Source organism: Callorhinchus milii, unplaced genomic scaffold (genome assembly GCF_018977255.1).
Source record: "Callorhinchus milii isolate IMCB2004 unplaced genomic scaffold, IMCB_Cmil_1.0 Scaffold11, whole genome shotgun sequence".
Taxonomy (NCBI): Eukaryota; Metazoa; Chordata; class Chondrichthyes; order Chimaeriformes; family Callorhinchidae; genus Callorhinchus; species Callorhinchus milii.
In genome coordinates this window covers 1-27019 of record NW_024704752.1, presented here as the reverse complement: position 1 = coordinate 27019, position 27019 = coordinate 1, and the positions used below count along the sequence as shown (strand labels likewise).

At 45.2% G+C, this 27019-nt stretch overlaps 1 protein-coding gene across 4 annotated transcripts in view; it reads right to left on the bottom strand.

The window, feature by feature from the left end:
- masp1 (MBL associated serine protease 1) overlaps positions 1 to 25588 on the bottom strand; it is a 62157-nt gene extending 36569 nt beyond the window's left edge. For 2 of the 4 annotated variants that reach the window (XM_042339017.1, XM_042339015.1), the window contains exons 1-7: positions 25367 to 25588; positions 19152 to 19329; positions 17408 to 17539; positions 13481 to 13677; positions 11909 to 12056; positions 7559 to 7677; positions 7003 to 7081 (exon numbers count right to left, since the gene is read on the bottom strand). In XM_042339017.1, coding sequence (XP_042194951.1) covers positions 7003 to 7081; positions 7559 to 7677; positions 11909 to 12056; positions 13481 to 13677; positions 17408 to 17539; positions 19152 to 19329; positions 25367 to 25525 — 1012 coding nt within the window. In that variant the 5' untranslated portion in view covers positions 25526 to 25588. Of the gene's footprint in view, positions 1 to 1594; positions 1787 to 7002; positions 7082 to 7558; positions 7678 to 10632; positions 10687 to 11908; positions 12057 to 13480; positions 13678 to 17407; positions 17540 to 19151; positions 19330 to 25366 lie in introns of those variants that run through there. The other 2 variants (XM_042339016.1, XM_042339014.1) reach the window with 2 other exon arrangements.
- Positions 25589 to 27019: the final 1431 nt, after the last annotated feature.

Below are 27019 nucleotides of genomic sequence, written 5' to 3'. Positions count from 1 at the left end.
GGAGATAATTAATACTAGTAATGCAAAGAAATCTAAGTGGTTTTGATAGGAAACTGAATGGGACTCAGTACAACAACAACTTGTGTTTATGTAACACCCTTCATGCCGGACCAAGTCTCGGAGCACTTAAGAGCGGTTGAACCCGATACTGAGCCATGAGGAAGGGGACGGTAACCGTAGGCACAATCAAAGAGGAAGATCTTCAAGCACAACCTGAAAATGGGGAGGTGGCAAGGTGAAGGGATTGAGGGAAAGAGTTTCACAGCTTTGTGGGGTAGTGGCTGAAAGCATGGCCACTGATGGTGAGGCCGAGGGTCCGGGGATAAGGAGGGGCCGGAGCCAGTCGAGTGGAGGCAGTGGTAGTGGTTTAGGGAGAGAGCAGGTTGGAGAGATAATAATAATAATAATAATAATCCTTGCATTTGATATAGCGCTTTTCACGTCAGGAGGACGTCCCAAAGCGCTTCACAGAATAGACTGTAAAGTGAATTGACTGTATATTTGTGGGCGAAATGCGGCAGCCAATTGCACATAGCAGAGTCCCACAAACAGTCATGGATTGAAAATGAACAATTTATTATTGTTTTGTTTTGGAGGGATTATTATTAGGCGTGTGGAGTAAGGAAACTTACCCAAGTTTCTTACATGTACGAATTAGGAGATTATACAATTTATAAAGATAAGATTTATGTGAGTTTTACTGTATATATAGTAGTGATCACACCACAAGCATAAATCCTTCAAAGGTTTTAATTTTCAGAGTGTACTTTTACTGTGAACAAAGCAATAACCAAGAAGTTAAAACATTACAGAATTACAGAAGCATGTTAAGTGGAAGACCCAGGGTCAAAATAGTGATGAAAACCATCTACTTCCCACCTCTGAAGATATTGGCATTTCTGCAGAAAATGGTATTGAGTCAGCACTTCTGTCACACAGAGAAGCAGATATCAAGGATTAATGCTTCTTACGACTATCCAGACTTTGCGAGAGATTTTGAACACCAGCTATTTAAACAGGATGAGGTTGCACTGGAGCTGAGTTCTCTAACCCCCATCCAACAGCCTTCCAATATCCTTAAATATTTGTTAATTATTTATCCAATTCCATTTTAAATTCTGTTATGGACTCAGGTTCAACAGTCATTTGTGATAAAAGTATTCCACATTCTAAAATTTCTTGAAAACAGAAAATTTAAACCCTTTAACCTTTAATCAATCTCTACTCCACTCAAACAGTTTCAACGTTTTATGCCTCCTCACACCACTAACATCACATCCCAGTGAATATCCACTGTATCCACTCAATGAGTGATATTCTTTCTGGAGTGATGTGCCCAAAACTGGACAATGTACCACAGATGGAAAATGATCCTAAACTATTTTGATGTTAGTTATTCTAAATCTGTTGCAATTAGCCTTCACAGATGTGATTCATTCCTTTAGATGCTCTAGTTTGTATCTACAATTCAGCCATTCTAGAATCTTCTGATTTGCTGTAAAGACAACTTCACATCCATCTCAATCCATTTTAACTGGTTGATCAGAGAAAGGCACATTTTCCTTCTACCATCGAGGACTCTTTTCAAACTGAATTTACAAAATTTTGACTGTTTTTAATCAGAAGCCACTGCTATAAGCATCTGAACACGTTGCCACACTGCTGCACTGTTGATAGGTTTGTTCGTTCTGACAAGTGGCTCCAGTTTCGTTCTTCTGTCAGCTGGTGCTCAGCAGTCTTTGCTTCATCAACAGTCGGAGTAATCGTCAGTTCCTGGCCCCCTTCTCTGAGTCAGTGAGAATGAAAGGACAGAAAGCAGAGAGGCAGAAAATGAATTGCACAAACACTTGTACAAAGCTCAGGAAGTGGTAAGTTTGTGAGACACTAAAAAGTAAAACAAGATAAATAGAGATGGAACAATGTCTTGCCCCTCGTCTTTGGGTGACTTGTTTGGTATTTGCTTCCAAGTGGCTATACTTCATATACAAGCCTAGGTAATCCAAACTGTAGCAAGCATTAGAGGTGAGCACAATCTATCCATAACCTTCACCGTGCTCCACCGCCCCACCACACACATACACACACACACACAGTAGCACAAGATAGTGTTCCATAGCTGAGTATTCTCTGCCGAGCCTAGTGAAATTGAAGTCAATTGTAATGCTTTCACTGTTATCTCCGGTAACCATCAGTGGACTCAGCACAAGCCAGGGTCAAACCTGAATCAGATATCCCGTAGTTCAGTACCGCACCACATGTACATTTACACGCTAAGCTTGATTTAAAATAATAGCTTCAATTTTGTCTCTTGTTCATAGACATCCGATTCAGTGATGTCTGTGAATAGAAGCTATATTTTACCTACATCAAAGAATGGTGCAATGTGCACTTTTACATAGAGTGACTCCAGTGCAGAACAATTGATCTTTAATTAACAAATATGACCAGATGCCTGGTTCCTTCCCTCTATAACCCCAAAAGCCTCATTGAGAGTTTCAAGAACGTTTACATTGAAGTACACAGGAAGATATGCCAATTTCCTGATGAGCAGAAAGATTGCAGGTGCAGTTTAATGTGGAGAAATGCAGTTTGCAATAGAGTCCTGTGGTTCAGTGGTTAGAGCACTTGCCTCGCAAACGAGAGACCTGGGTTCAATTCCTGACAGGGCGAAATGTTGGACAAGTTTCCTTATTCCACACTGAATACGTAGCAATCAGTAGGAACCCGGTTGTTAGTTGATTGGCGGATCGCTTTCTAGGGATAATAATTCCTTAAAAAAAAATTGGTCACTTCAATCCACGACTATTTGCGGGACACTGCTGTGTGCAATTGGCTGCTGTGTTACTCCCATAAAATATAGTCAATTCACTTTACAGTATATTCTGTGAAGCGTTTTGAGACGTCTTGAAGACATGATAAGACATTATATCAAATCCAAGGATTATTATTATTATTGGGGAGAAAAAAAGATAGTGTGCTGAATCCAAAAATGTACTTGATCAGAACAGGAGAAACTGGAGTTTTGATTGAGTTAAGAAAGCAATCGTCTATGCATGCTGACATTGTTACTGTGTATTACAATAACTACACAAGTTAAATATACCCATAAATACAATTACAACAAAAAACAGCAACTTGCATTCATATAGTGCCCTTCATACGGGGTAGTGTCTCACAGCGCTTAATAGTGGTGGAACCTGATGCCAAGCTGGGGCGAGGGTGGAGGTGATCGTAAGCATGATCAAAGTGGAAGGTCATTGGGTGTGATCTGAAAAGGGGAAGGAGGGGACAAGGTCGAGGGATTGGGATAGTATTCCAAAGTTCCGAGATGCAGTGGTTGAAAGCACGGCCGCCGATGATGGAACAAAGGGGATGAGGGACAAGCAGGAGGACAGAGCCAGCTGAGCAGAGAAGGAAGCTGGTGGAGTTGGAAGTAAACAAGTCAGAGAGGCAGGGAGATGCCAGGGCGAGATGGGATTTGTCGACGAGGGTAAGGATTTTGAAGTTGACCTGTTTTGTGATAGGGAATCAGTGGAGCCAGTCGAGGATTGACGTGAGGGGCGGGTACAGAGTTTAGAGTGGGTGAGTACACAGGAGGCAAAGTTCTGGATTAGTTGGATTTAGTGGATAGTGGAGCTGGGGAGACCGATGAGGAGGCCATTTAAATAATTGATGTTATACAACTGCAGCTATCTACTCAGCTACAAATTCCCTGCTCTTTCCTTTCATCCTTTACAAATGTAATTTTGTTGTTATTCCTTAGCAAATTATTATTTTGTGGACATTGGATCAGGAGAGGACTGGTATTGACTACAACGTCCCTTGGCAGAGTAATGTAGACATTTAGTCAGCAATATATAGAGAGCACCCGTGATAACTGTCGGTCGTTAGGTCCTTCGGGAGAGATGGGGAGAAAAGCAAAGGAAACCTTATAACAATATACAAAAGTGCACAAATTGTATTCAGTGAAAATTCTGTTTCTCATCTGATGCCACTGTCCCTTGCATGCTGTCAGAGAAAGACAAATTTCCCATTCACCAAGTGTCACCAGTATCATTGAATCATAGAATTATACAGCACAGAAGGAGGCCATTCAGCCCATCTCATCTCTGCCAGCTCTTTGAAAAGAGCTTCCAAATCAACCCCACTCCCCCGCTCTCTCCCCATAGCCCTGATCAACCCCACTCCCCCGCTCTCTCCCCATAGCCCTGATCAACCCCACTCCCCCGCTCTCTCCCCATAGCCCTGATCAACCCCACTCCCCCACTCTCTCCCCATAGCCCTGATCAACCCCACTCCCCCACTCTCTCCCCATAGCCCTGATCAACCCCACTCCCCCGCTTTCTCCTCTTAGCCCTGATCAACCCCACTCCCCCGCTCTCTCCCCATAGCCCTGATCAACCCGTCCCCGCTCTCTCCCCATAGCCCTGATCAACCCCACTCCCCCTCTCTCCCCTTAGCCCTGCAAACTTGTCCTCCCCAAATAATTGTCTACTTCTCTCTAAAAAGTTAACGAATCAGCTTCCACCAGCCTTTCAGGCATTGCATTTCAGATCCCAACAACTCACTCTGTGAAAACATTTCTCCTCCCCTCCCCTCTTTCTTTTAACAACTATTTTAAATCAGTGACCTCAGGTTACCAACCCACCCGCCGGTGGGAATAGATTCTCCTTGTTCACCCTATCAAATCCCCTCATAATTTTGAAAACTTCTATTAAGTCTCCTCTTAACCTTCTCTGCTCCAAGGAGAATAACCCTCACTTCTCTACCTCTCCTGATAACTGAAGTCCCTCATTCCTGGTACCATTCTGGTCAATCTCCTTCACACCCTCTCCAATGCTTTCACATCCTTTCCGAAGTGTGGGGCCCAGAACTGAACCCAGTCTCTCGCTGAGGCCTAACCAGTGTTTTATATAAAGGTTCATCATAACTTCCTGACTTGTGTATTCTATGCCCCGATTTATAAAACCTAGTATCCCAGATGCTTTTTTTTAAAAATGGCTTTATCTGCCTGTCCTGCTGCCTTCAGAGATTTATTATATGAACCCCAGGTCTCTCGGTTCCTTCACCGCCTGTAAGATTGTACCATCAGCTTTTATTGCCTCTCCTCATTCTTCCTCCCTAAAATGCATCACTTCCATTTCTCACACATAATTTCATCTGCCCGTGTCTGCCCACGTTACCAGTTTGTCTATATCCTCTTGCAGTCTGCTACTATCCTCCTCATCACTTACTACTTTTCCAGCTTAGTATCATCTGCAAACATGAAAATTGTCCTCCCTGTACCCAAGTCCAGGTCATTTATATAGATCACAAACAGCAGTGGCCCCAATACTGACCCCCGGGGGAACACCACTGTACACTTCCCTCCAGTCAGAAAAACAACTGTTCACCACCACTCTCTGCTTTCTGTCTCCCAGTTCTGTATCCGCTGCCACTGTCCCTTTAATACCGGGGATTTCTATTTTCCTTACAAGTCTCTTATGTGGCACTTTATCAAATGCCTTTTGAAAATCCATATAAACTACATCAACTGCACCTTCTCCGTTACTTCAGCAAAAAACTCTATCAGGTTTATTAACAGAGGGTTTTTTTCATGAAATAACATTATGGGATATAGTATATGGGTAGTTTGGGATATATGTACATGCGACCGCCAGGAAGGTGGAAGGCGAACTAGATGGACCTTGTTCTTTCTTCGTCTAGCATTTCTTATGCTCTTATATGTTATTGGACACAATTTGCCTTTAACAAATCCATGTTGGCTGTGCTTTATTAACTCATTTTTTTTTAAGTGAAAATGTATTTTGTCCCAGATTATAGTCTCTAGAAGTTTCTTCTCAGCTGACGTTTGGCTCACTGTTCAACTCTTCAGCCTCCCATATGCTTCGTAGTGGCTCGTCTTTTCTCGAGCTCGGAAACCCTGAGCTCAAACTCGAGCAGCTTGAAGCACTTCCTACACACGTTTGTCCAGGACACACAAAGAATCCTGGAATTACCACATCACACATTGTGCATGCAACCAATCTCAGCTGCCCTGATGTATTCCCAGACTTGTTTTATATTATTTTAATATAAATATTAAACATTTATAAATATGCACCTCTTTCCCCCTCTGCACCAAATTGCCATTCTCACCAAATTCCTGCACAGAATTCCCACTCTGTTCTGTTCTCATTCTGTTGGGCTTGCTCACAAAACTTCCCCTATAAAATAGGCCTCAGACACACCCAGTTTCAACAGGTCAGCTAATTTACTAATCCCTAACACGTGGCCTGTGACTAACTGCCAATTTGACATTGACGAAGGGTCATGGACCCGATAAGTTCACCCATTTTCCTTTCTCCATAGATGCCGCCTGACTTGCTGATTGTTCCTAGTGATCTCTGTTTTTGTTTCAGATTTCCCAGCATCTGCAGTATTTTGCGTTTTATGCCAATTTGCCTTCTTTGCCTGCTTAAATAAAGGTTGTCTCTTCCTCAAAAAACATTTCCCACTCTTCTGCTGAATGAAAGAGTTCTCTCTTGCTCTCTAGTATCTCTCTTGCTGAAGAATTCCCATTCTCACCAAATTCCTGCACAGAATTCCCACTCTGTTCCGTCCTCACTCAGGTATATCCTCATTCTGCTGGGCTCCCTGCTGAAGTAGCTCTCATCATGATCATTAGTTTCATTCTCCTCATATTGTGAACAGCATCTATGCCAGCCTAGCATCGCTTCTCCAGCCTGTTTGACTACAAGTTTGCAAAGTTGCTAAAATGGTCTCCTTCGCAATTTAATCCTCAATTCACAGTCCAGAATCAGGCAACTGTTGAATCAGAACTTATTGGCACCCACCATGTTACATCTCTCCTTGCAATAAGATGTGGTTCCCCTCATCACCCCCACCACCCCATGTAAAGGTTTCCTGAGTGTGTTGTGAAGTATTTAAACTCTTCCTTGTGTGTTACTCATTGCAATGAGTAACATGAGTAATCTGTTGTTGTTGCAATGCTTCACTTACTTTTACAAGTAGGAATGCTGCTGCTCCATATTCCACTTTTCTGACATTCGATCTGATAAGCCTCCACTTCATCTCCATCCTGCAAAATACAGCCATCAGCCAGGTACAATGTGAACACAGCAAGTTACTGTCACTAACTGTCCAAGAAACCATCAGGAATCCAGTCATAAGAAGGTAACAGGGTTAAACTTACCTTAAAGAAGATGACTGGGTTAGAAAGTCAAAACTATCCATTAGTTAGTTGTCATAAAAGCTCCAGTTTGATTCATTTTACATAATTGAGAAGAAGTAGAAACAAGAGAAAAGCTAAAGAATTTGAATGAAAATAATTGCAAAACCCACATGAATAAATGTAAATGTCTAATAATAAAATTAGGGTGAGAAAGCTTGGCTTGAAATATTCTATGTTCACTTCATTCTATTTGCAGCTGAAATACAAAACATTGCTGAAAATACAAGTAATAATCACACCGCTCTACTGCAGTTCCACACATCAATATATTGTGTGATTTTATACCAAGGAGTGCACTATATTAGAGGAGTTTAGTTATAATACCTTCACAAATTTATATCCAGGGTTGCATCTTATCTGGACTTGATCTTTAAAGGAATATTGTTCAAGAACTGGTTCGATTTTCCCATTATCTGGTGGGGTTAGCAGTGGGCAAGCAGTCCCTGTAGAAGCACAAAGATATATTAAATAGAATTCTACCATAATAAAATCAAGACTTTTAATAATCATTGAACAAATCAGCAAACCTTTCTGGAATTTTCTTTTCTCAGAGATACTTTAATACCGATGTCCGATGTTCAGGCACATTAACAACCTGTGACAGGGACTGTATGCTGGGTGCAGTGCTTTTCTGCACATTGTGACACATTGCTGCTCTGCGCACAGCTACTTTGCACATGCACTTCACTGTACAACACCTATAAACTCTTTCCTCCACAAGCTGCAGATCATCCAGAGCTCTTAGCTCGTGCCCTCTCCTGCAACAGGCTCAGTGATCCCATCACACCCACCGTCGCCCGGCTCCACTGGCTCCCCATCCCTCAGAGGATCGAGTTGAAAATCCTCATCCTCACCTTCAAGGCACTTCCACAGGCCTTACCGTCTCTTACCTCTCCAACTTGCTAACCCCTTATCAACCTGTCCGTTCCCTCCGCTCAGCAGGCCTGCTCCATGTACCATCAGCAGTCAGGCCTTCAGCCTCTCTGCCTCCACCCTCTGGAACTCCACCCATATTCCCTTTGCCTCAAAACCCTCCTCTTCGACCATGCCTTTGGCCACTCTCCTACACTCTCTGCCCTCAACCTGCCCTGATCCCAACCCCTCCCCCTGCTCTGATCTTAATCCCCAATAGCTGACTGTCAGCAATTTGGGATCTCCTTCCGACGTGAAAGGCGCTTTACAAATGTAATTCTGCATTGGAGTCCTGTAGCTCAGTGGTTAGAGCACTCGCTTTGCAAGTGAGAGACCTGAGTTCAATTCCAGGCAGAGGGTGAAACCTCGGGCAAGTTTCCTTACTCCACACAGAGCCTAATAATAATCCTCCAAAAACCAAAAACAATAATAAATTGGTCATTTTCAATCTACGACTGTTTGTGGGACATTGCTGTGCGCAATTGGCTGCCGCGTTCGCCCACAAATATACAGTCAATTCACTTTACAGTGTATTCCGTGAAGCGCTTTGGGACGTCCTCCCGACGTGAAAAGCGCTATATCAAATGCAAGGATTATTATTATTGTATTGTATTAACTTTGTCTTTAGAACATACATAAGGTTCTTATAGAAACTCAACAATTTGTGTGTCAGCTCACATTGGAATTTGAACTCAGTGAGTAAAGCAAACCAGATGTTGGAATGTATCAAAAGATCAATAGCACCCAAAATAGTGAGGTAATCCTCCACTGTATAAATGATTGGTGAGACCATACAAAGCAGTTTTTAGTTTTCTTCCCCCCATTTTGTTCTGCAGTATTAATACCTCTATTCCCCTGCTTCGTTGCAATCCCCCCTTTGTTCAGCATCATTAACACCTCTTTAACCCATCATTCCCTGTCCTCTACCTATTTTCTCTTTTGTATTCCTTGCCCTGCCTCCCCCCTCTCTGTTAGCCCTTAAAAGCCTCTCCCTCCCAACATGTCCCAGTTCTGACGATGGGTCGTGGACCCGAAATGTTGACTCACTTTCCTTTCTCCATAGATCATGACAGGCTGTTTCAATTTGTCCGGAATAGTAAAACCAGAGGACGCGGCCTGCAATTGAAGCGCTTCGAGATGCCGTCCGGCTTGGAGGGCACTATATAAATCCAAGTTGTTATTGTTGTGGTGGTTGAAGGGGTTAAACTCAGAAAGAATCTACGCAAACACTATTTCAGTGAGCGAATAGTAAATCCATGGATCTCTCTCCCCACCTCTCTCTCTCCATCCTCTCTCCCCACCTCTTGCTCTCTTCCCCCCCCACCTCTCTCCCCCCCCCATCTCTCTCCCCCCACCCCCTACCCCCCAACCCTCTCTCCCCCCAACCCTCTCTCCCCCCAACCCTCTCTGCTCCCACCTCTCTCTCTCCCCCACGCCCCTCTCTCCCAATCTCTCTCCCAAGCGCAGGTCACTATCTGCATTGGCAGGTGCCAGCTGTTGGTTGCTAAGGACACGGTTGGTAAGAGACACGGTTGCCTTCCTGACAGACTGCAGTAAAGCCTCTGGGCACTGCGTTCTCCCAACTACTAGCTCCTGCTACTGCCCTGAGAGGACATTCACCAGGGAGGGAGTGGAAGTTAGAAATGGTAGAAATGGTCACGGGCCGCATAACATCACCCACCAGGCTGCCTGTTGGACCAACGCTGGTCTAAGCTGACAATCCAATGCAATGCTGGGGGGTGGGGAGGGGGGATGTTGCATTGTTTGAGGTGCCGTCCTTTGGATGAGACATTAAATTGAGGTCCAATCTGCCTGTTCAGGTGGCCATTAAAGATCCCATGGCACGATTCAAAAAGAAGGGAGCTTCTCTCTCCTGGAGTCCAGGCCAACAATCCCCCATATAATCAGTCAATGGCTATTTGTGGGACATTGCTGTACGCAAACTGGCCGTTGCGTTTCACCCACAAATTACGCAGTCAATCCATGTTACAGTATATCCTGTGAAGCATATGAGCTGTCTCAATGGCATGATAAGGCGCTGTAACAAATGCAAGATTTGTTATTTTTTTCAAAGATTATTATTATAAACTCATTTGCAGGGACAAATAGTTCAGTGGGTAATTACAATATTCTAGGATGTTGCAGTAGGGAGACACTAAACCGAGGCAGGGATTTAAGGCACGTTATACATGACAGATGAGAGGGAGAAGTTTCTGTTTGGCTGTGTCTTCCCTAGTGGGAATACACCAAGTACATTGGCCAGTCTTGATGGTGTGAGTGAAAAATAATACTTTGCATCAAAAAGTTACACTTTTAACCTGTAGACAATCACTCCTCTGGACATTCTAGTGCGCTGCCTTTCTCCACATTGACATCCCTCACCTTGAAAAATCCAGAGATTTTTGTTTAATCATCCTAACTCTGTCAGCTACAGAAATACTATAAATGTTCAAAGCAGAGTACAATTAAGCCAATTCTGCACTCACACTGCTGGTTTACATTCTTCAACCCAGAGTCCTGTCCCTGAGATCGGTAGGAATCTAGGGGCAAAGGGCAGAAGTCAGCAACATCAGAATGAAAGCCACAGTGGAGCAGGTCAGGCACAGGCAAGTAGCCTGTCTCTGCAACAACTGGAAACTCAGCAGTTAGATTTACCACCTTCAAGTCTGAACCAAGTATAAATCAGACTGTCCCAATTTAGTTAATCTAATAAGGAAGGGGGACACATTACAGATAGTTATTTGAGGAAAATATTCTCGCCCCACTCTCTAAACCCTTTCCTGGCAACTAGCATTAAACCAGAGGAGGATTGTGAATAACAGCCACGACAAAACCCGCTTACTAAAAATAACAAATTAGTAATAATTTCTTTCAAACACAATCAGGATCAGTAAGATCATCCCCACTACAACTATTTGCAAGCACAGTATCAGTAGGTACTGTGTATCCTGTAGATAACGCTTCACATCGTGCCCAACAATGCCACAAAGAGATCATTAGATTTCCTTTATGAACCTACCCAATAGTCATCCCTCTGTCTCATAATATTTCATATAAACACTCAGTGATCCCATTTGGAGTCAGATCTCACATTTCGCCAACACAGAATGGCACTAAATCTCTAATATACACAAGTCAATGTCAATGTGTATGGGCAGAGGCGGGCAATGTTGTAGGTGAGGGAAAGCAAAGAGAGTGAGCCTGGATGGTTGGGGGTTAAACAAGACACCAAGGTTCTACACTCCTCCACAGAGTAAGCATCCAGCACTGCACTGGAGCAGCAGCCGAGACTCGGACAAATCTCGACTTGGGACTTGAACCTGAGTCATCTGACTCAGAGGTGACAGTGTAACCGACTGAACCAGGCAGACAACTGAGACTGGGAGAAAAGTGGCTGAAGGCTCATCCACCAATGGAGTAGAACTGTCAGGGGACATGAAGCAGTGCAGAGTTGGTGGAGGGTTTGGCCGGGGGAGTAGAGTCACAGAGGTATTGTAAGGCAATATCTGATCCTGTGGGGCAATATTTGAACCTCGATCTGCTGGGATATAGGGAGCTAGTTGGAGCTAGGCAAGAATAGGGGTGATGAGCTTGCAGATACTAGTGTGGGAAACAATGCAGTTGGTAGAGTTTGCTTCATGGACTAAAAGCTCAATGTAACCAGCACAAGAACAACCTAATGATATGACATATAGGAAAGAAACCACAGGAAAGATTTGTTTCAGAAACACTCCGAGCCGTACTCAAGAGCAAGCAGCTCACCCAAGGACATGTAGGAGAACGTCCAGCCATTATTCTCTCCTGAGTCATCACTGTGGAACAGGATCTGCACACTGTTGGTTCCGGTCTCGATCAGTCCAGGGCTCTTTTCTCCACAAAATGGACCAAACTCTTTTTTCCCAGCTTTGATCTGCAACAACAAGCAATAAAAGAGAATAGCACATAAAATTTCCTATAATACAAATGCAACAATTATTTTAAACAGAAAGTCAGTAAAATGCAATAATTCCTGCTCAGCCCCTAGAAACAAACAGCCAATCAGCCCCAAACACCAGTGCCAAGCTGCTCACAAATGAAAAGGATAGAAAATATCAAAATGCAGCTAATGATTTTGTTGTTCAACTTAAAGAATCCAGTGTGCGGGCAGGTCAGTCTGTGCCCAGTGTGCGGGCAGGTCAGTCTGTGCCCAGTGTGCGGGCAGGTCAGTCTGTGCCCAGTGTGCGGGCAGGTCAGTCTGTGCCCAGTGTGCGGGCAGGTCAGTCTGTGCCCAGTGTGCGGGCAGGTCAGTCTGTGCCCAGTGTGCGGGCAGGTCAGTCTGTGCCCAGTGTGCGGGCAGGTCAGTCTGTGCCCAGTGTGCGGGCAGGTCAGTCTGTGCCCAGTGTGCGGGCAGGTCAGTCTGTGCCCAGTGTGCGGGCAGGTCAGTCTGTGCCCAGTTTGCGGCCAGGTCTGGTTGTGCCCAGTGTGCGGGCAGGTCTGGTTGTGCCCAGTGTGCGGGCAGGTCTGGTTGTGCCCAGTGTGCGGGCAGGTCTGGTTGTGCCCAGTGTGCGGGCAGGTCAGTCTGTGCCCAGTGTGCGGGCAGGTCAGTCTGTGCCCAGTTTGCGGGCAGGTCTGGTTGTGCCCAGTGTGCGGGCAGGTCTGGTTGTGCCCAGTGTGCGGGCAGGTCTGGTTGTGCCCAGTGTGCGGGCAGGTCTGGTTGTGCCCAGTGTGCGGGCAGGTCAGTCTGTGCCCAGTGTGCGGGCAGGTCAGTCTGTGCCCAGTTTGCGGGCAGGTCTGGTTGTGCCCAGTGTGCGGGCAGGTCTGGTTGTGCCCAGTGTGCGGGCAGGTCAGTCTGTGCCCAGTGTGCGGGCAGGTCTGGTTGTGCCCAGTGTGCGGGCAGGTCAGTCTGTGCCCAGTGTGCGGGCAGGTCTGGTTGTGCCCAGTGTGCGGGCAGGTCTGGTTGTGCCCAGTGTGCGGGCAGGTCAGTCTGTGCCCAGTTTGCGGGCAGGTCTGGTTGTGCCCAGTGTGCGGGCAGGTCTGGTTGTGCCCAGTGTGCGGGCAGGTCTGGTTGTGCCCAGTGTGCGGGCAGGTCTGGTTGTGCCCAGTGTGCGGGCAGGTCTGGTTGTGCCCAGTGTGCGGGCAGGTCTGGTTGTGCCCAGTGTGCGGGCAGGTCTGGTTGTGCCCAGTGTGCGGGCAGGTCTGGTTGTGCCCAGTGTGCGGGCAGGTCTGGTTGTGCCCAGTGTGCGGGCAGGTCTGGTTGTGCCCAGTGTGCGGGCAGGTCTGGTTGTGCCCAGTGTGCGGGCAGGTCTGGTTGTGCCCAGTGTGCGGGCAGGTCTGGTTGCTCGGAGGGTGACTCACCTTTAAGTAATCATAAGGACAGGGTACTTCGGGATGGTCCTCCACATCAAACTGTTCCAGAAACTGCAGGTTGATGAAGAGACCCTCCTCCAGCTCGATTCGATAGAGACAATCACTACTCTTGGGATACGAGTTGGGGTAGTCAGGGCTGCTGATCACTCCAGATTTCTCAGTGAAAAGGTTGTCATTACACTCGACTGAGGGAAGCAAGAGCAAGATGGAGAGAAAGGGAGAGAGAGAGAGAGAAAAAAAACAGAGACAAAATGAGATAGAAATAGAGAGAAAGCAAGATTTCAAAAAGTGAAAGAGAGGGTGAGAGAAATAAAGAACAAGATAGAGAGCAAGAGAGAGAGAGAGCGAGAGAGTGAGGGGGAGACAAAGAAGGAAGTGTCAGTTCAAATGTTGCACCGAGGGTCAGAAGAAAAGTAGGTACAGCCCACCGCCTCCACCTACCCTCAAACCCACCGACCCTCACCCCGACTGAGCATCATCCACACCGACCCACACCCCCACCGACCCACACCCCCACCGACCCTCAGCCCTTCCACATATCTAACCCCACACCACCTACCCTCACTCCTACCTACCCCCAAACCCACCTACCCTCACCCACTCCTACACTCACACCCCACCTACCGTCAGCCAGCCACCTATCCTCACCACCCCACCTACCCGACCCTACCTACCAAGATAGGCAATGTGGTAAACGAGGAAGGGGGGCGGCTCTGCTAATAAAGGATGGGATAAAAACAGTAGAGAGGAAAGATTTTAAATCAGAAAAGCAGGAAGTAGAGTCAGTATGGGTAGAGGTATGTAACAACAAGGGGCAGAAAACTCTAGTGGGAGAAGTTTATAGACCCCCGAACAGCAGTCACAGTATCTCTCAAAGTATAAATCAGGAAATTAGCAGAGCTGTAGCAAAGGAAAAACATTAATTGTGGGTGATTTTAATCTGCACATAGATTGGGACAACCAAATTGGGAAAAATATGATAGAGGAAGAGTTTATAGAATGTATTAGGGATAATTATCTCGATCAGTGTGCCGAGGAGCCAACCAGGGAACAGGCCATATTAGACCTTGTTTTGTGTAATGAAGCAGAGCTGATCAGCAAACTGGAAATTAAGGCTCCTCTCGGGCAAAGTGATCATAATATGATGGAATTCAGCATTACGTTAGAGAGAGTAGTTAAGTCTGAAGCAAAGGTCTTAAATTTAAGTAGAGCCAACATTGCTGGTATGAGAGAGGATTTAGCCAAAATAAACTGGGAAATTCCCAGCGAGCAGGTATTCCTTTGAGGAATAAGAATGCCACGGGAAAGGTGACCCAACCGCGGCTAACGAGAGCAGTTAGAGAAAGTATAAAGTTAAAGGAAGAAGCCTATAAAACAGCTAAGATGAGTAGTAAACCCGAGGATTGGGAGAACTTTAGGGATCAACAAAGGAGAACCAAAAAAGTGATTAAGAGAGAGAAAATGGAATATGAGGGCAAACTAGCGAAGAAAATAAAGACAGACTGTAAGAGTTTTTATAAATATATAAAGAGGAAGAGGCTGTCAAAGGTAAATGTGGGTCCGTTACAGGCAGAGACGGGGGGAATTATAGTAGGGGACAAAGACATGGCAGAGTCATTAAACAAGTACTTTGCTACTGTCTTCACCTTAGAAGACACTGAAAACCTACCAAGAATAGAGGGGAACCAAGAAGACAATGTTAGCGAGCAACTTGGAGGAATTAATATTAGTAAAGAAATGGTTTTAGGTAAATTGTCAAGTCTTAAAACTGATAAATCTCCTGGACCTGATGGCCTACATCCGAGGGTTTTAAAAGAGGTGGCCACTGAGATAGTGGATGGCTTGTCTTTGATCTTCCAAAATTCTCTGGATTCTGGACCGATTCCCATTGATTGGAAGATTGCAAACGTAACACCACTATTTAAGATGGGCGGGAGAGAAAAGATGGGGAACTATAGACCAGTTAGTCTGACATCAGTGGGAGGAAAAATTCTGGAGTCCTTAATTAAAGATGTTGTTATAGGATTCCTGGAAGACCATAACAAGATTAGGCAGAGTCAACATGGCTTTACAAAAGGGAAGTTGTGCGTAACTAATCTTTTAGAGTTTTTTGAAGATGTATCTGCAGGTTAGATAGGGGGGAACCAGTAGATGTAGTATATATAGATTTTAAAAAGGCATTTGACAAAGTGCCACACAAAAGGTTATTGCACACGTTAAGGCCCACGGGATTAATGAGAACGTATTAGCATGGATTGAAGAGTGGCTAACGGGTAGAAAACAGAGAGTAGGGATAAACGGGTCATTCTCGAATTGGCAGGATGTGACTAGTGGAGTGCCACAAGGATCAGTGCTTGGGCCTCAGTTATTGACAATCTACATCAATGATCTAGACGAGGACATTGAATGTAACGTATCTAAATTCCTGGATGACACTAAACTCGGTGGGAGAGGGATGCAAAAAGATTGCAATGGGATATAGATAGGCGAGGGGAGTGGGCGAGGAGGTGGCAGATGGAATTTAATGTGGGGAAGTGTGAAGTTATTCACCTAGGTAGCAAAAATAGAAACACAGATTATTTTCTAGAGGGGGAGAGATTAGATAGTGTTAGTGTTCAGAGGGATTTGGGTGTCCTCGTACACCAGTCTCAAAAAGTTTGTTTGCAGGTGCAGCAGCAACTAAGAAGGCAAATGGCACGTTAGCGTTCATTGCAAAAGGTTTACAGTACAAGAGTAGGGAAGTCTTGCGGCAACTGTACAGGGCTTTGGTGAGACTGCGCAGAGAGTATTGTGTGCAGTTTTGGTTTCCTTATTAAAAAAGGACATACTTGCCCTCGAGGGGGTGCAGCGTAGATTCACTCGGTTAGTTCCTGGGATGAGGGGACTGACCTATGAGGAGAGGCTGAATAAACTGGGGCTATATAGTCTAGAGTACAGAAGAATTAGGGGAGATCTTATTGAAATGTACAAGATTCTTAAATGGCTGATAAAGTAGTCACTGAGGGTCTGTTTCCCCGGTGGGAGAATCTATAACGAGGGGTCATGGTCTGAAAATTAAGGGTCAGCCTTTTAGAACAGAGTTGAGGAAACATTTCTTCACTCAGAGGGCAGTGAATTTATGGAATTCACTACCCCAGAAGGCTGTAGATGTCAGTCCTTGAACATCTTCAAGGCTGAGATTGATAGATTTTTAAAACACCGAGGCATTAGGGGATATGGGGACAGGGCAGGTAATTAGAGTTAGGTCTGAAGATCAGCCATGATCTTATTGAATGGCGGGGCACAGGCTCGAGGGGCCGAATGGCCTACTCCTGCTCCTAATTCTTATGTTCTTATGCCCCACCTACATTCAGCCCCCCACCTACCCTCATCCCACCTACGCTCAGCCCTCACCCCACCCTACCTACCCTGAGCCCCCACCTACCCTCAATCCCCCACCTGTCCTCAATCGCCCACCAATGCTCAAACCCCACCAATGCTCAATACCCCAACAATCCTCAATCCCCCACCGATCCTCACCTCCACCACCTACCCTCACCCACTACCTACCCTCACTTCACCCAACCTCCTCCCAGGCCGCCCCCAGCCCTCCCCATCTGCCCTCAGGCCCCACCCCCACCTTTCCTCAGGACCTCCCCCCACCTCCCCTTAAGCCCCACCTCCCCTCAGGCCCCACCTCCCCTCAACCCCCCCCCACCTCCCCTCAACCCCCCCACCTACCTTCAACCCTCCACACCTCCCCTCAGGCCCCCCACCTACCCTCAACCCCCCACCTACCCTCAACCCCCCCACCTCCCATCAACCCCCACCTACTTTCTGCCATCCACACCTAGCCTCAGCTTCCCCACCTCCCCTCAGCGCCCCACCATCTACCCTCAGCCACCCCACACACACTCCCACGATTGCTGCAACCACCTTTGCAGGTCCTGTTGTCTGAATGCAGAATGTAGCCGAATCGGCATGAGCAGTAGAAGCCACCAATGTAATTGTGACAGAAGTGATCACATGTCAGCCCCTCATCCAGCTTCTCCTCACACTCATTGATATCTGAAAGACACAAATAAGGACAGTGAGTGACGAGTGTGAATACATGTTAGATTAGGATAGTACAAATCCTTAAAACAAAAACAGAAGTCGCGGAGAAATGCCAGAAATTATTTTTTGGATGTTGAGGCTGATGCGGTGGAAAGTGAGGACCAGGGGTACCCTACCATGGTCCTGGGAAGAGGGGGAAGTGGTGAGGGCACAGTTGCAGGAAATAGGGCGCCATTTCCGGCACCTCCAGATTGACCCAACCATTAAACATATCTTTCCCTCCCCTCCCCTCTCAGCATTCCGAAGGGACCTTTCCCTCCATGACTCCTTGGTTCATTCCTCCATCAACACCAACAGTTCCTCTGCTCCCCCCGGCACCTTCCCATGCCAGCGCAGGAGATGCAATTCCTGCCCTTTCACCTCCTCCCATAGCACTGTCCAGAGCCCCAAACACAGATTTCAAGTGAGACAGTGATTCACGTGCACTACCACCAATGTGGTTTACTGCATTCGCTGCTCACAATATGGTCCCCTCTACGTTGGGGAGATTGGCCAAACGCAGGTTGGGTGACAGATTTGCCGAACGTCTCCATTCTGTCCACAAGCTCAACCCTCAGCTTCTGGTCTCTTGCCATTTCAACTCTCCCTCCCACTCTGACCTCTCCTCCATGGTCTCCTACGCTGCTCCAATGAGCCACAGAGCAAGCTCGAGGAACAGCACCTCATCTATCTGCTCGGGACCTTACAGCCCTCTGGCCTCAGTACTGATTTCAACAATTTCAGACCATAACAGCTCTCATTCCCCCTCTATGTGACCATCACCACATTATCTTGGTCCCAGATACACCTTTTCTCTCCCTGATCTACCTGTTTTGTTGAAAGTTATTTCCCTCCCCCCTACTTTTGTTCTGCAGTATTACACCTCTATTCCCCTGCTTTGTTGCAATCCCCCACCTTGTTCTGCATCATTAACACCTCTTTAACCTGTCCTTTTTTCCTCTTGTCTTCCTTGCCCTACCTCCCCTTCTCTGTTAGCCCTTAAAAGCCTCTCTCTCCCAACATGCCCCGGTTCTGACGAAAGGTCATGGACCCAAAACATTGTCACTTCCCTTTCTCAAAAGATGCTGCCTGATCTGCCCAGTGTTCCCAGCGACTTTTGTTTTCAGATTTCCAGCAGTATTTTGTGTTTTCTTTAGTACAAATCTTTGACTGTCCAGTGCTTTGAGAAGTCCTCCCGACATGAACAACAACAACAAAATTACATGTGTACAGTGCCCTTCACATCGGGAGGACGTCCCAAGGTGCTGACAGTCAGTCTTTTGTACCCGAGTGGGGGTCGGGATCGGGGAGGGTGGAAGGCAGGGGGGGGAAGGAGGGTGACTGAAGGCACAAACAGAAAGCTATTCAGCCCAGAGCCCACCTCGTGGCTACATTCTCCCTTGATTCCAAGATGACCTTCTTAACACAACCTAATATCTCTCCTTTGTAAATATTTATCCATCTCCCATTTGTTGTCAAAGCCAACAGTAACTTTTTTATGAATCTTTAACAAACCAAGGCAGTCACTTCAGCCTCACGCCGTCCCAGAGATGACTGGGGAAGCATTGGGAGCACAATCACTCACCTTCAGCAGCATAATGAACCTTGAAGCCTGTGAAACGCTCCTCATTGGAGAAGTCTGACTGGAAGGTGAGTGACATGGTATTTCCATGGGAGTAGATGGTTTGCTGTCCTGGGGTCTGTTCGGTGTCTGTTCTCTCCTTTCCACAGAATAACAATGGCTGCTCAGCCCCACTCTCCACCTGAATCGGGAGCAGACAGAACACAAGAGGAGTTTCTTCTGCATTTTAATTGATAGGATTTATGATCTAGTATTCGCAACTGTGAGGATGGAACAGGAAATGCAGGTATGGAACTGAACTTGGTCCACTCACGTACTGGCTGGCATACAAGTCATTTCTGCTTTCACAAGCAGCACAGAAAATAACAGTAATTCGTGTATTATTCACACATTGGTGTCAGACAAACTCTCTCACAGGTTAGGCCACCTTACATAGTGTTGTCGTGCTCGGAGTGGCTTGTATATGTGGCAGTATATGGAGCAGTGTATGTGGGTGGTGTGTACTGGTGTGAGCGAGGCAGGTGGGAGCACACAGTGCCTGGGCTGGTGTGAGCAGAGGGAGCTGGGCTAGTGTGAACACAGGTGACTGGGCTAGTTTTAGCACACAGTGACTGGGCTGGTGTGAGCACAGTCACTGAGCAGGTGTGAGCACAGCAACTGGGCTGGTGTGAGCACACAGTGTGTAATGACTGCGAGGAGGAGTTATTCTCTGGGGAAACTCACTCCATTATTTAGTTTATTTAAAATAAACAAAAGTCATCCTAATGTTTAATTGGCAAACAGGAGTTGAACTGCTCAGTACAGCTCCCACTTATCAGTGTAAGTCTATAAACTCCATCGCAACACCCTCACCCTCAACACCCTCACCTCCACCTCAACACTTTCACCCCACCTCATCTCCACCTTCAACATTTTGCCCCTCTCAAATTCTGAACTGCTTCCTACCCTACAAGTACAACAATCTCTTCCAAACATTAAAGTCTAAAAGATATGCATCAAAGCATGACTCAAATCTGGCCTCACTGTCTACTACACATCTGGCTGGTCCAAACCAAAATTTCCTTTTCACTTCTCCAAAACTTCCCCATCTCCATCTCTTTTGCCAAATCTTCCTTCTATTCCAGTATCCTGGAGGACACAGATAACCCCAGACTCCTCTTCCCCACTCACACCCCCTCATTCATTCCCTATCCAGGAGCGAGGGGCATTACCCGCAGCGGTTCCAAGAGGAGCTGAGAAGTGTAATGATAGAAAATAATATCTCAGGATGCAGCATATATAGTTTGGAACATGAATGTCAAGCGAATTCCAGGATGTAATGATTATTTTGGATGTATTTTGTAGGGAATACAGCAGTTAATTTGTGTACAGAAATATCCCACAAACAGACATTAAATAAACACCGTGTTGAGACTTGAGCTCATAGTCTAAGTCGATAGAGCATTGTAGTATTGGGAGGAGACATTGTCTGAGACGCTTCCCTGATATAAGAACATAAGAATCTTCTGGCAAAAGAAGACCAAGGTCCAGCTCGTTCACCTTCCACCATCCTGGCAGTTGCTTGACATGTCGTGTTCCAAACTATATATTGTATCCCCAGATATTATTTTCCAGCAGAAATCATTTGTTCTTGAAACAAACAACATTTTCTGCTTCCATCATCTCCCGAGGGAGCCTTTATATTCACTACTCGCTCACTGAAGTGATGTTTATGCAGATTTGCTCTGAATTTACTCCCCTTCAATCGCAGGCCCTGTCCTCTGGTTCTACTGTTCAGTACAAAATAAAACAGCTTATCATGGACGACATTATCTATTCCCTTCAGGATCTTAAAGACCATAATCATATTGTCCCTCAACCTTCTCTTATCCAGTGTGAACATGCCCAGTTTATCTAATTGTTTCTCATGGTCCAGTCCCTTCATCCCCTCAGTCATTTGGTTGCTTTCCTCTGTAACCTTTCAATCACTGCAATATCCGTTTTAGATTGCAGTGACCAGAACTGCACACAGTATTCCAAGTGCAGTTGCATCAGTGATTTATAAAGTGGCAGCATTACCCCACTATTTCAGCTCAATATTGCCCTTTTAATACAGCCCAGCATCTGGTTTGCCTAACTCACTTCTACCGAGCACTATTGCGATAGCTTTATTTTATTATCAATCAGGTCATTTTCTGTACAGATTATTTTCTTACCATTTAAATAATAGTCCCTTCCTGGATTTTTGTCCTCATGTGAAGCACTTTGCATTTCTCCACATTAAATTTCATCTGCCATCGATCTGCCCAATTCCCAAGAAAGTTCAAGTCCTCCTGTAACCTCTCTTGTTCATCTTTGCAGTCTACCACCTTCATTAGCTTTGTGTCATCTGTAAATTTAGGCACTGTGCTTGTGACTATTAGCTGCAGGTAATCTATGAAGATGTTAAGTAAAAGAGGTCCTAAAACCGACCCCTGTGGAACTCCACTGATAACATTCTCCCAACCTGATGACATTCCCTGTACCACCACCCTCTGGGTTCTATGGATCAGCCAATCCATTGCAAGATACTTCCTCTGAATTCCTGCTTTCTTTACTTTCAGTACCAGCTTTTCATGAGAAACTGTATCAAAAGCGTTATTGAAATCCAGATATACATTATCCACTGCCTTCCCCTTATCAAAGCTCCTTTGGCATACAGTCAAAGAAAACTGGTAAATTAGTTTGGCTTGAGCTACCCTTCCTAAACCCAGATTGGCGATTTTTTATCATTTTATTATTCTCCAGACGCTCCACCACTTTATTTTATGAGATGTTAAATCAAGATGCCATTTGCTGAATGTTAAAGATGCTGTGACACTATTGGGAAAAAAGGGAGTTTTTCAATTTATCCCTTTTTTCCTAGTCCCTAACCAACAGACCTCCAGATAAATTGGTTATTCTTTTTATGATTATTTGGGGAACCTGATGGTGCACAAATTAACTGCCATGTTTGTCTACAAAATATAGTCACTACACTCTGGCAGGAATCTCGTGCAAAGTATTTACAATATACATTGTATATGCTAAATTAAATGCAAGGTTTATTATCATTAGATGAAATAATCTAATAATTATTACTGCTCAGAGTACAGCTCAAATCTATCTCTCGCACATTGTGCTTTACCACGGCCAATCTAGCATCAGTCCCTTCACCCAGTGAATCTGGGAGCTCAATGTACTGTGGACCAGGGATTTCCAGTGATGTTAGCAAAATGAATTTCAGTTAACAGCCGTCACAATGAAGAAATCTTTTCCAATCCATGTGGGCGGGATTTAATTTACTTTCATTATTATGACAGGGCATAGATAACTCTGTAAAGGATGGTGGATAATTGTTACTTTCTGTTCAACAGAGCATGTGTTGGCAAAAGGAGACTTTTGGGAACTGGAAACTATTGTTTTCAGGCTTATCCAAGAAAATAAACAGAAAAATTGCAGAAATTAAAATACAACATTGCCACACCTACAGAAGCGAGGAATTTTATAGTGCCTTCTGATTTCAAAACGTTTCAAAGCATGAATGAACAGGTAATTACTGCACTTGTAGTCAAACGCAGCAGCCATTTGTGGTAGCAAAGTCCTACAGAGATGAACGAACGTAGCCCTTCAGAGCCTAAATGTAATTTTGACAATTGAGAATCATTGGATATACATCAGCGTTGTGTGAAGCTGATCACAAACCGCGAGATGGTTCACAAACCATCTACTAAACTGGCTAGTTTGGTTGGAGGACCTCTCACGTTACAAAGGCCCACAATCTTAGGGTCATTTGAGGCTATATGTGTGGTGCAGCTGGGCATGTTATTAAAACATGTCAGTGTCAACGACAAGCTCAGCTGCTGATGGGAGACAGCCGGGCTTGCTGCACTCCCTGCATTGATCTGTCAGGCTTCTCTTCATCATCTGAGAACAGAAACAAGTTCAACAGTTCACAGTAAATCTAAACAAAGTGCTGGAGAATATTTACTGAAAACTTCTTGTGTACATTCGGAAAATCATTTACTCTGTTTCAGAAGTGCTGGTAAATAATTGTGTTGCGTGTGTTTGAAGGGGAGTCGTGGGCCTCATGAGGCAACTTCCCTTTGGTCAAGTTCCATGCTTTCTGTGATGTACAAACTCCTGATAACTTGTAACTCCAAGCATAAAGGGCAGTGACGAGTTAACCATGAGTGGGCGAGTTAGGCATATGTATAAATATATAATTAAATGCAACCAGGATATTGACAGCTTGTTGACCTAAATGGTAACAACAAGTTAAGACACGGCCACGTTATTAGAGGTTTTACTCTAAATTGATTGATACTTTCAACATTTTGAAATAAACATTTTGAAATATGTGATACAAAACCAGATAGGTTCTCCAGCAATCTTGTAGACATTCCAGCGCCCGAGGATTAATAGCACATTTCTATCACTGGCAAAGGATCATTTAACTTTTAAAAAAAAGTTTTGCCTTCATTATATTTTACTTGTAACCATTCTCTGCCACAACTAATGCAGAGTTGAGTTGCTCATCAATCCAGCTCCTCAGGACTTCTGGGTATCTGCTATTCATCTAGTAAGGGCTCAGGTCTGGGCTTGTGAGATAATCTAATAACAAATCAATGCCTAAACTCATTGGGGGCAGAGGTACGGGCTGACACACTTGGCAACAGAAGATTGAAATTTAGACAGACTCGTGTGGTGGTCTTGCTTGTCTGGTTCCTGTACCAGTCAGGTCTGAAGAACTCCATAGCATGGTTAACCGAGTTGCTGACTTGTTAGCAAGATTTGGAGGAGCAGAGCAGATGCTGCGAGCTGGAATTCAACTCCTGTTAATACTATGAGCCAAAGGACTAACTTTGGTCCTAGCTGGACAGCAGGAAGCTTTCCAGGCAATTGGGGTCAAATTTCACCCACGTCTAAATTTACTCTATTGACACAGCATTTCAGAGAATGCATAATTTGGCAAATTGTTGAACTCAGTTTTACCTTTGAAATCCATTTTGTGCATACCTCAAGAGACAGAGTGCTTACTCCACAACCATACATATGGTTGTCAGTAATTTAGTTTGGAGACTTAAACATGTTGATGTTCCCAGGCAGAGTAAATGGTTTACGTTGCTTCTGTGGTGAAATAAAAGCCTCCCCAACTCCTCTCTCCACAGGCTGCAGATCATCCAGAACTCTGCAGCCCGTGTCCTCTCCCGCACTAGGCTCTGCAACCCTACCACCCCCATCCTCGCCCAACTCCACTGGCTTCCCATCACACAGAGGATATTTTCAAGATCCAGGTCCTCACTTTCAAAGCCCTCCATAGTCTTGCTATCCCCTACCTTTTCGACCTCCTAACACTCTACCATCCTGCTCACTCCCTCCACTCAGCGGGATCCAGCCTGCTTTACATCGCCCGCCTCGCTCAATCCACTATTGGTGGGCGGGCCTTCTGCCACTCTGCCCCCACCCTCTGGAACTCCATCCCGCAGTCCCTCTGCCTCGCCCCCTCCCTTGCCACCTTCAAGATCCATCTCAAGACCCTTCTCTTCAACCGTGCTTTTGATCTCCCTGCATGGCCCCCCTGCCCTCCACCCTCCCCAACCCCAACCCCCAGCTCGGGGACATCCTCCCAAGGTGAAAGGTGCTATACAAATGTAATTTTGTTGTTATTGCTGATGGGTTTTCAAATGCATTTTGACACCTAGCTGACCAAAAAGAGTAATTTTCTCCGGGCATTTGTCATGCCTATATTTTAATCATAAGCCATTTTGTTAACTGGTATAATACTATATAACTCGTCCTATAAACTGTGCACAAAATCCTAGAGCTCCCATTTCTCAATTTGGCTGGAAAGCTGCAGCTTTAAATTGTTTTTGAAAAATTTGAGAAAAGAGAGGCTTGGCCTATAAATGATATAAATCGTCTTAAATAAACCTAGTTTTCCCTTCTTTCTAGTCCTCTGTTGATCACAGTTCCCAGGCAAAGTAGATGGTTTACATTGCTCCTGTGGTGAAATAAAGGTCATTCCTAAGCACTGTAATACCAAAATTAATACAGTGACGTCAGATTCTGTACAGATCCTGACCTGCCATTGGGAGGATGATCACATGAGCAGACGCCAGGATTGGCTTTAACTTTGCCAACAACAGAATTTGTTTGGCGGTATCTGAGTCACTAAGGCTCTAAGTCCAATCATTCTGGTTGCACAGGTGGGATCTCACCTTCACAAAGTCATATTCACACAAGTAAGACGGCTCCAGGTCAAAGTGCATGAAGTAGAGTTTGATGCGGAATCCCAGTGGCACCGAAATGTTCCACGTGATGTCCGAATCGCTGGGATAGCCCTCGGGGAAATTTGGGGACAAAATGTAGCCGTACATCTCATTCAGATCAGTGGTATTTGCTTCGGCAGCGACCAGCAAATATAACACCAAGAACAACAGACATCTGAGAATAATAAGCACAAAGTACACACATTTAAAACGGGGGAACATCAGCAAAATTGCACAAAACACAGGTTGTCAATTCCATCTATTCACTTGGTTCCAGGAACTTCATTTAGGTTTTACTGATATGAGATGGTTTCAGAGTTTCTGTTTAATCGAGTTGTTGACGATATAAAGGAGCAACTTTAGGAAGTTAGGACGGGAGGCATCCTAGGTTACTGAGGGAAGTAAGGGGGGAAATAACGGAGGCTCTGGCCACAATCTTTCAATCCTCCTTGGACACCGGGGTGCTGCCAGTGGACTGGAGGGTTGCAAATCTTATTCCCCTGTACGAAAAGGGGCAGAAGGATAAACTTGGGAACTGGTCTGTCAGGAGCGGGGAAACTTCTCGAGACTATAATCCAGAACAAAATAAATTTTCACTTAAAAAATATGGGTTAACAAAGGACAGTCAACACAGATTTGTTAAAGGCAAATCATGTCTAACAAACCTGATAGAGTTTTTGATGAAGTAACGGAGAGGGCGGATGAAGGCAGTGCAGTTGATGTAGTTTATATGGATTTTCAAAAGGCATTTGATAAAGTGCCACATAAGAGACTTGTAAGGAAAATAGAAACCCCCGGTATTAAAGGGACAGTGGCGGCGGATACAGAACTGGGAGACAGAAAGCAGAGAGTGGTGGTGAATGGTTGTTTTGCTGACTGGAGGGAAGTGTGCAGTGGTGTCCCCCCGGGGGTCAGTATTGGGACCACTGATGTTTTTGATCTATATAAATGACCTGGACTTGGGTACAGGGAGGACAATTTCCTGATGATACTAAGCTGGAAAAGTAGTAAACAGTGAGGAGGATAGTAACAGACTGTAAACATAGACGGACTGGTAAAATGGGCAGAAACGTGGGAGTTGCAGTTCAATGTGGAGAAATGCAAAGTGATGTACTGAGGAAGAATGAGCAGAGACAATATAAGCTGATGGTAAAATCTTGAATGAGGGTGAAGGAACAGAGAGACCTGGGGGTTCATATAAGTAAATCTTTGAAGCTGGCAGGACAGGAAAGCTGCTAAAAAAGCATCCGGGATACTGGGCTTTATAAATAGGAGCATAGAATATACAAGTCAGGAAGTTCTGATGAACCTTTATATAAAACACTGGTTAGGCCTCAGCGAGAGACTCGGTTCAGTTCTGGGCCCCACACTTTAGGAAGGATGTCAAGGCATTGGAGAGGTGTGAAGGAGATTGACCGGAATGGTACCAGGAATGAGGGGCTTCAGTTATCAGGAGAGGTAGAGAAGTGAGGGTTATTCTCCTTAGAGCAGAGAAGGTTAAGAGGATACTTAATAGATGTTTTCAAAATTATGAGGGGATTCGATAAGGAGAACAAGGAGAAACTATTCCCACCGGTGGGTGGGTCGGTAACCTGAGGACAC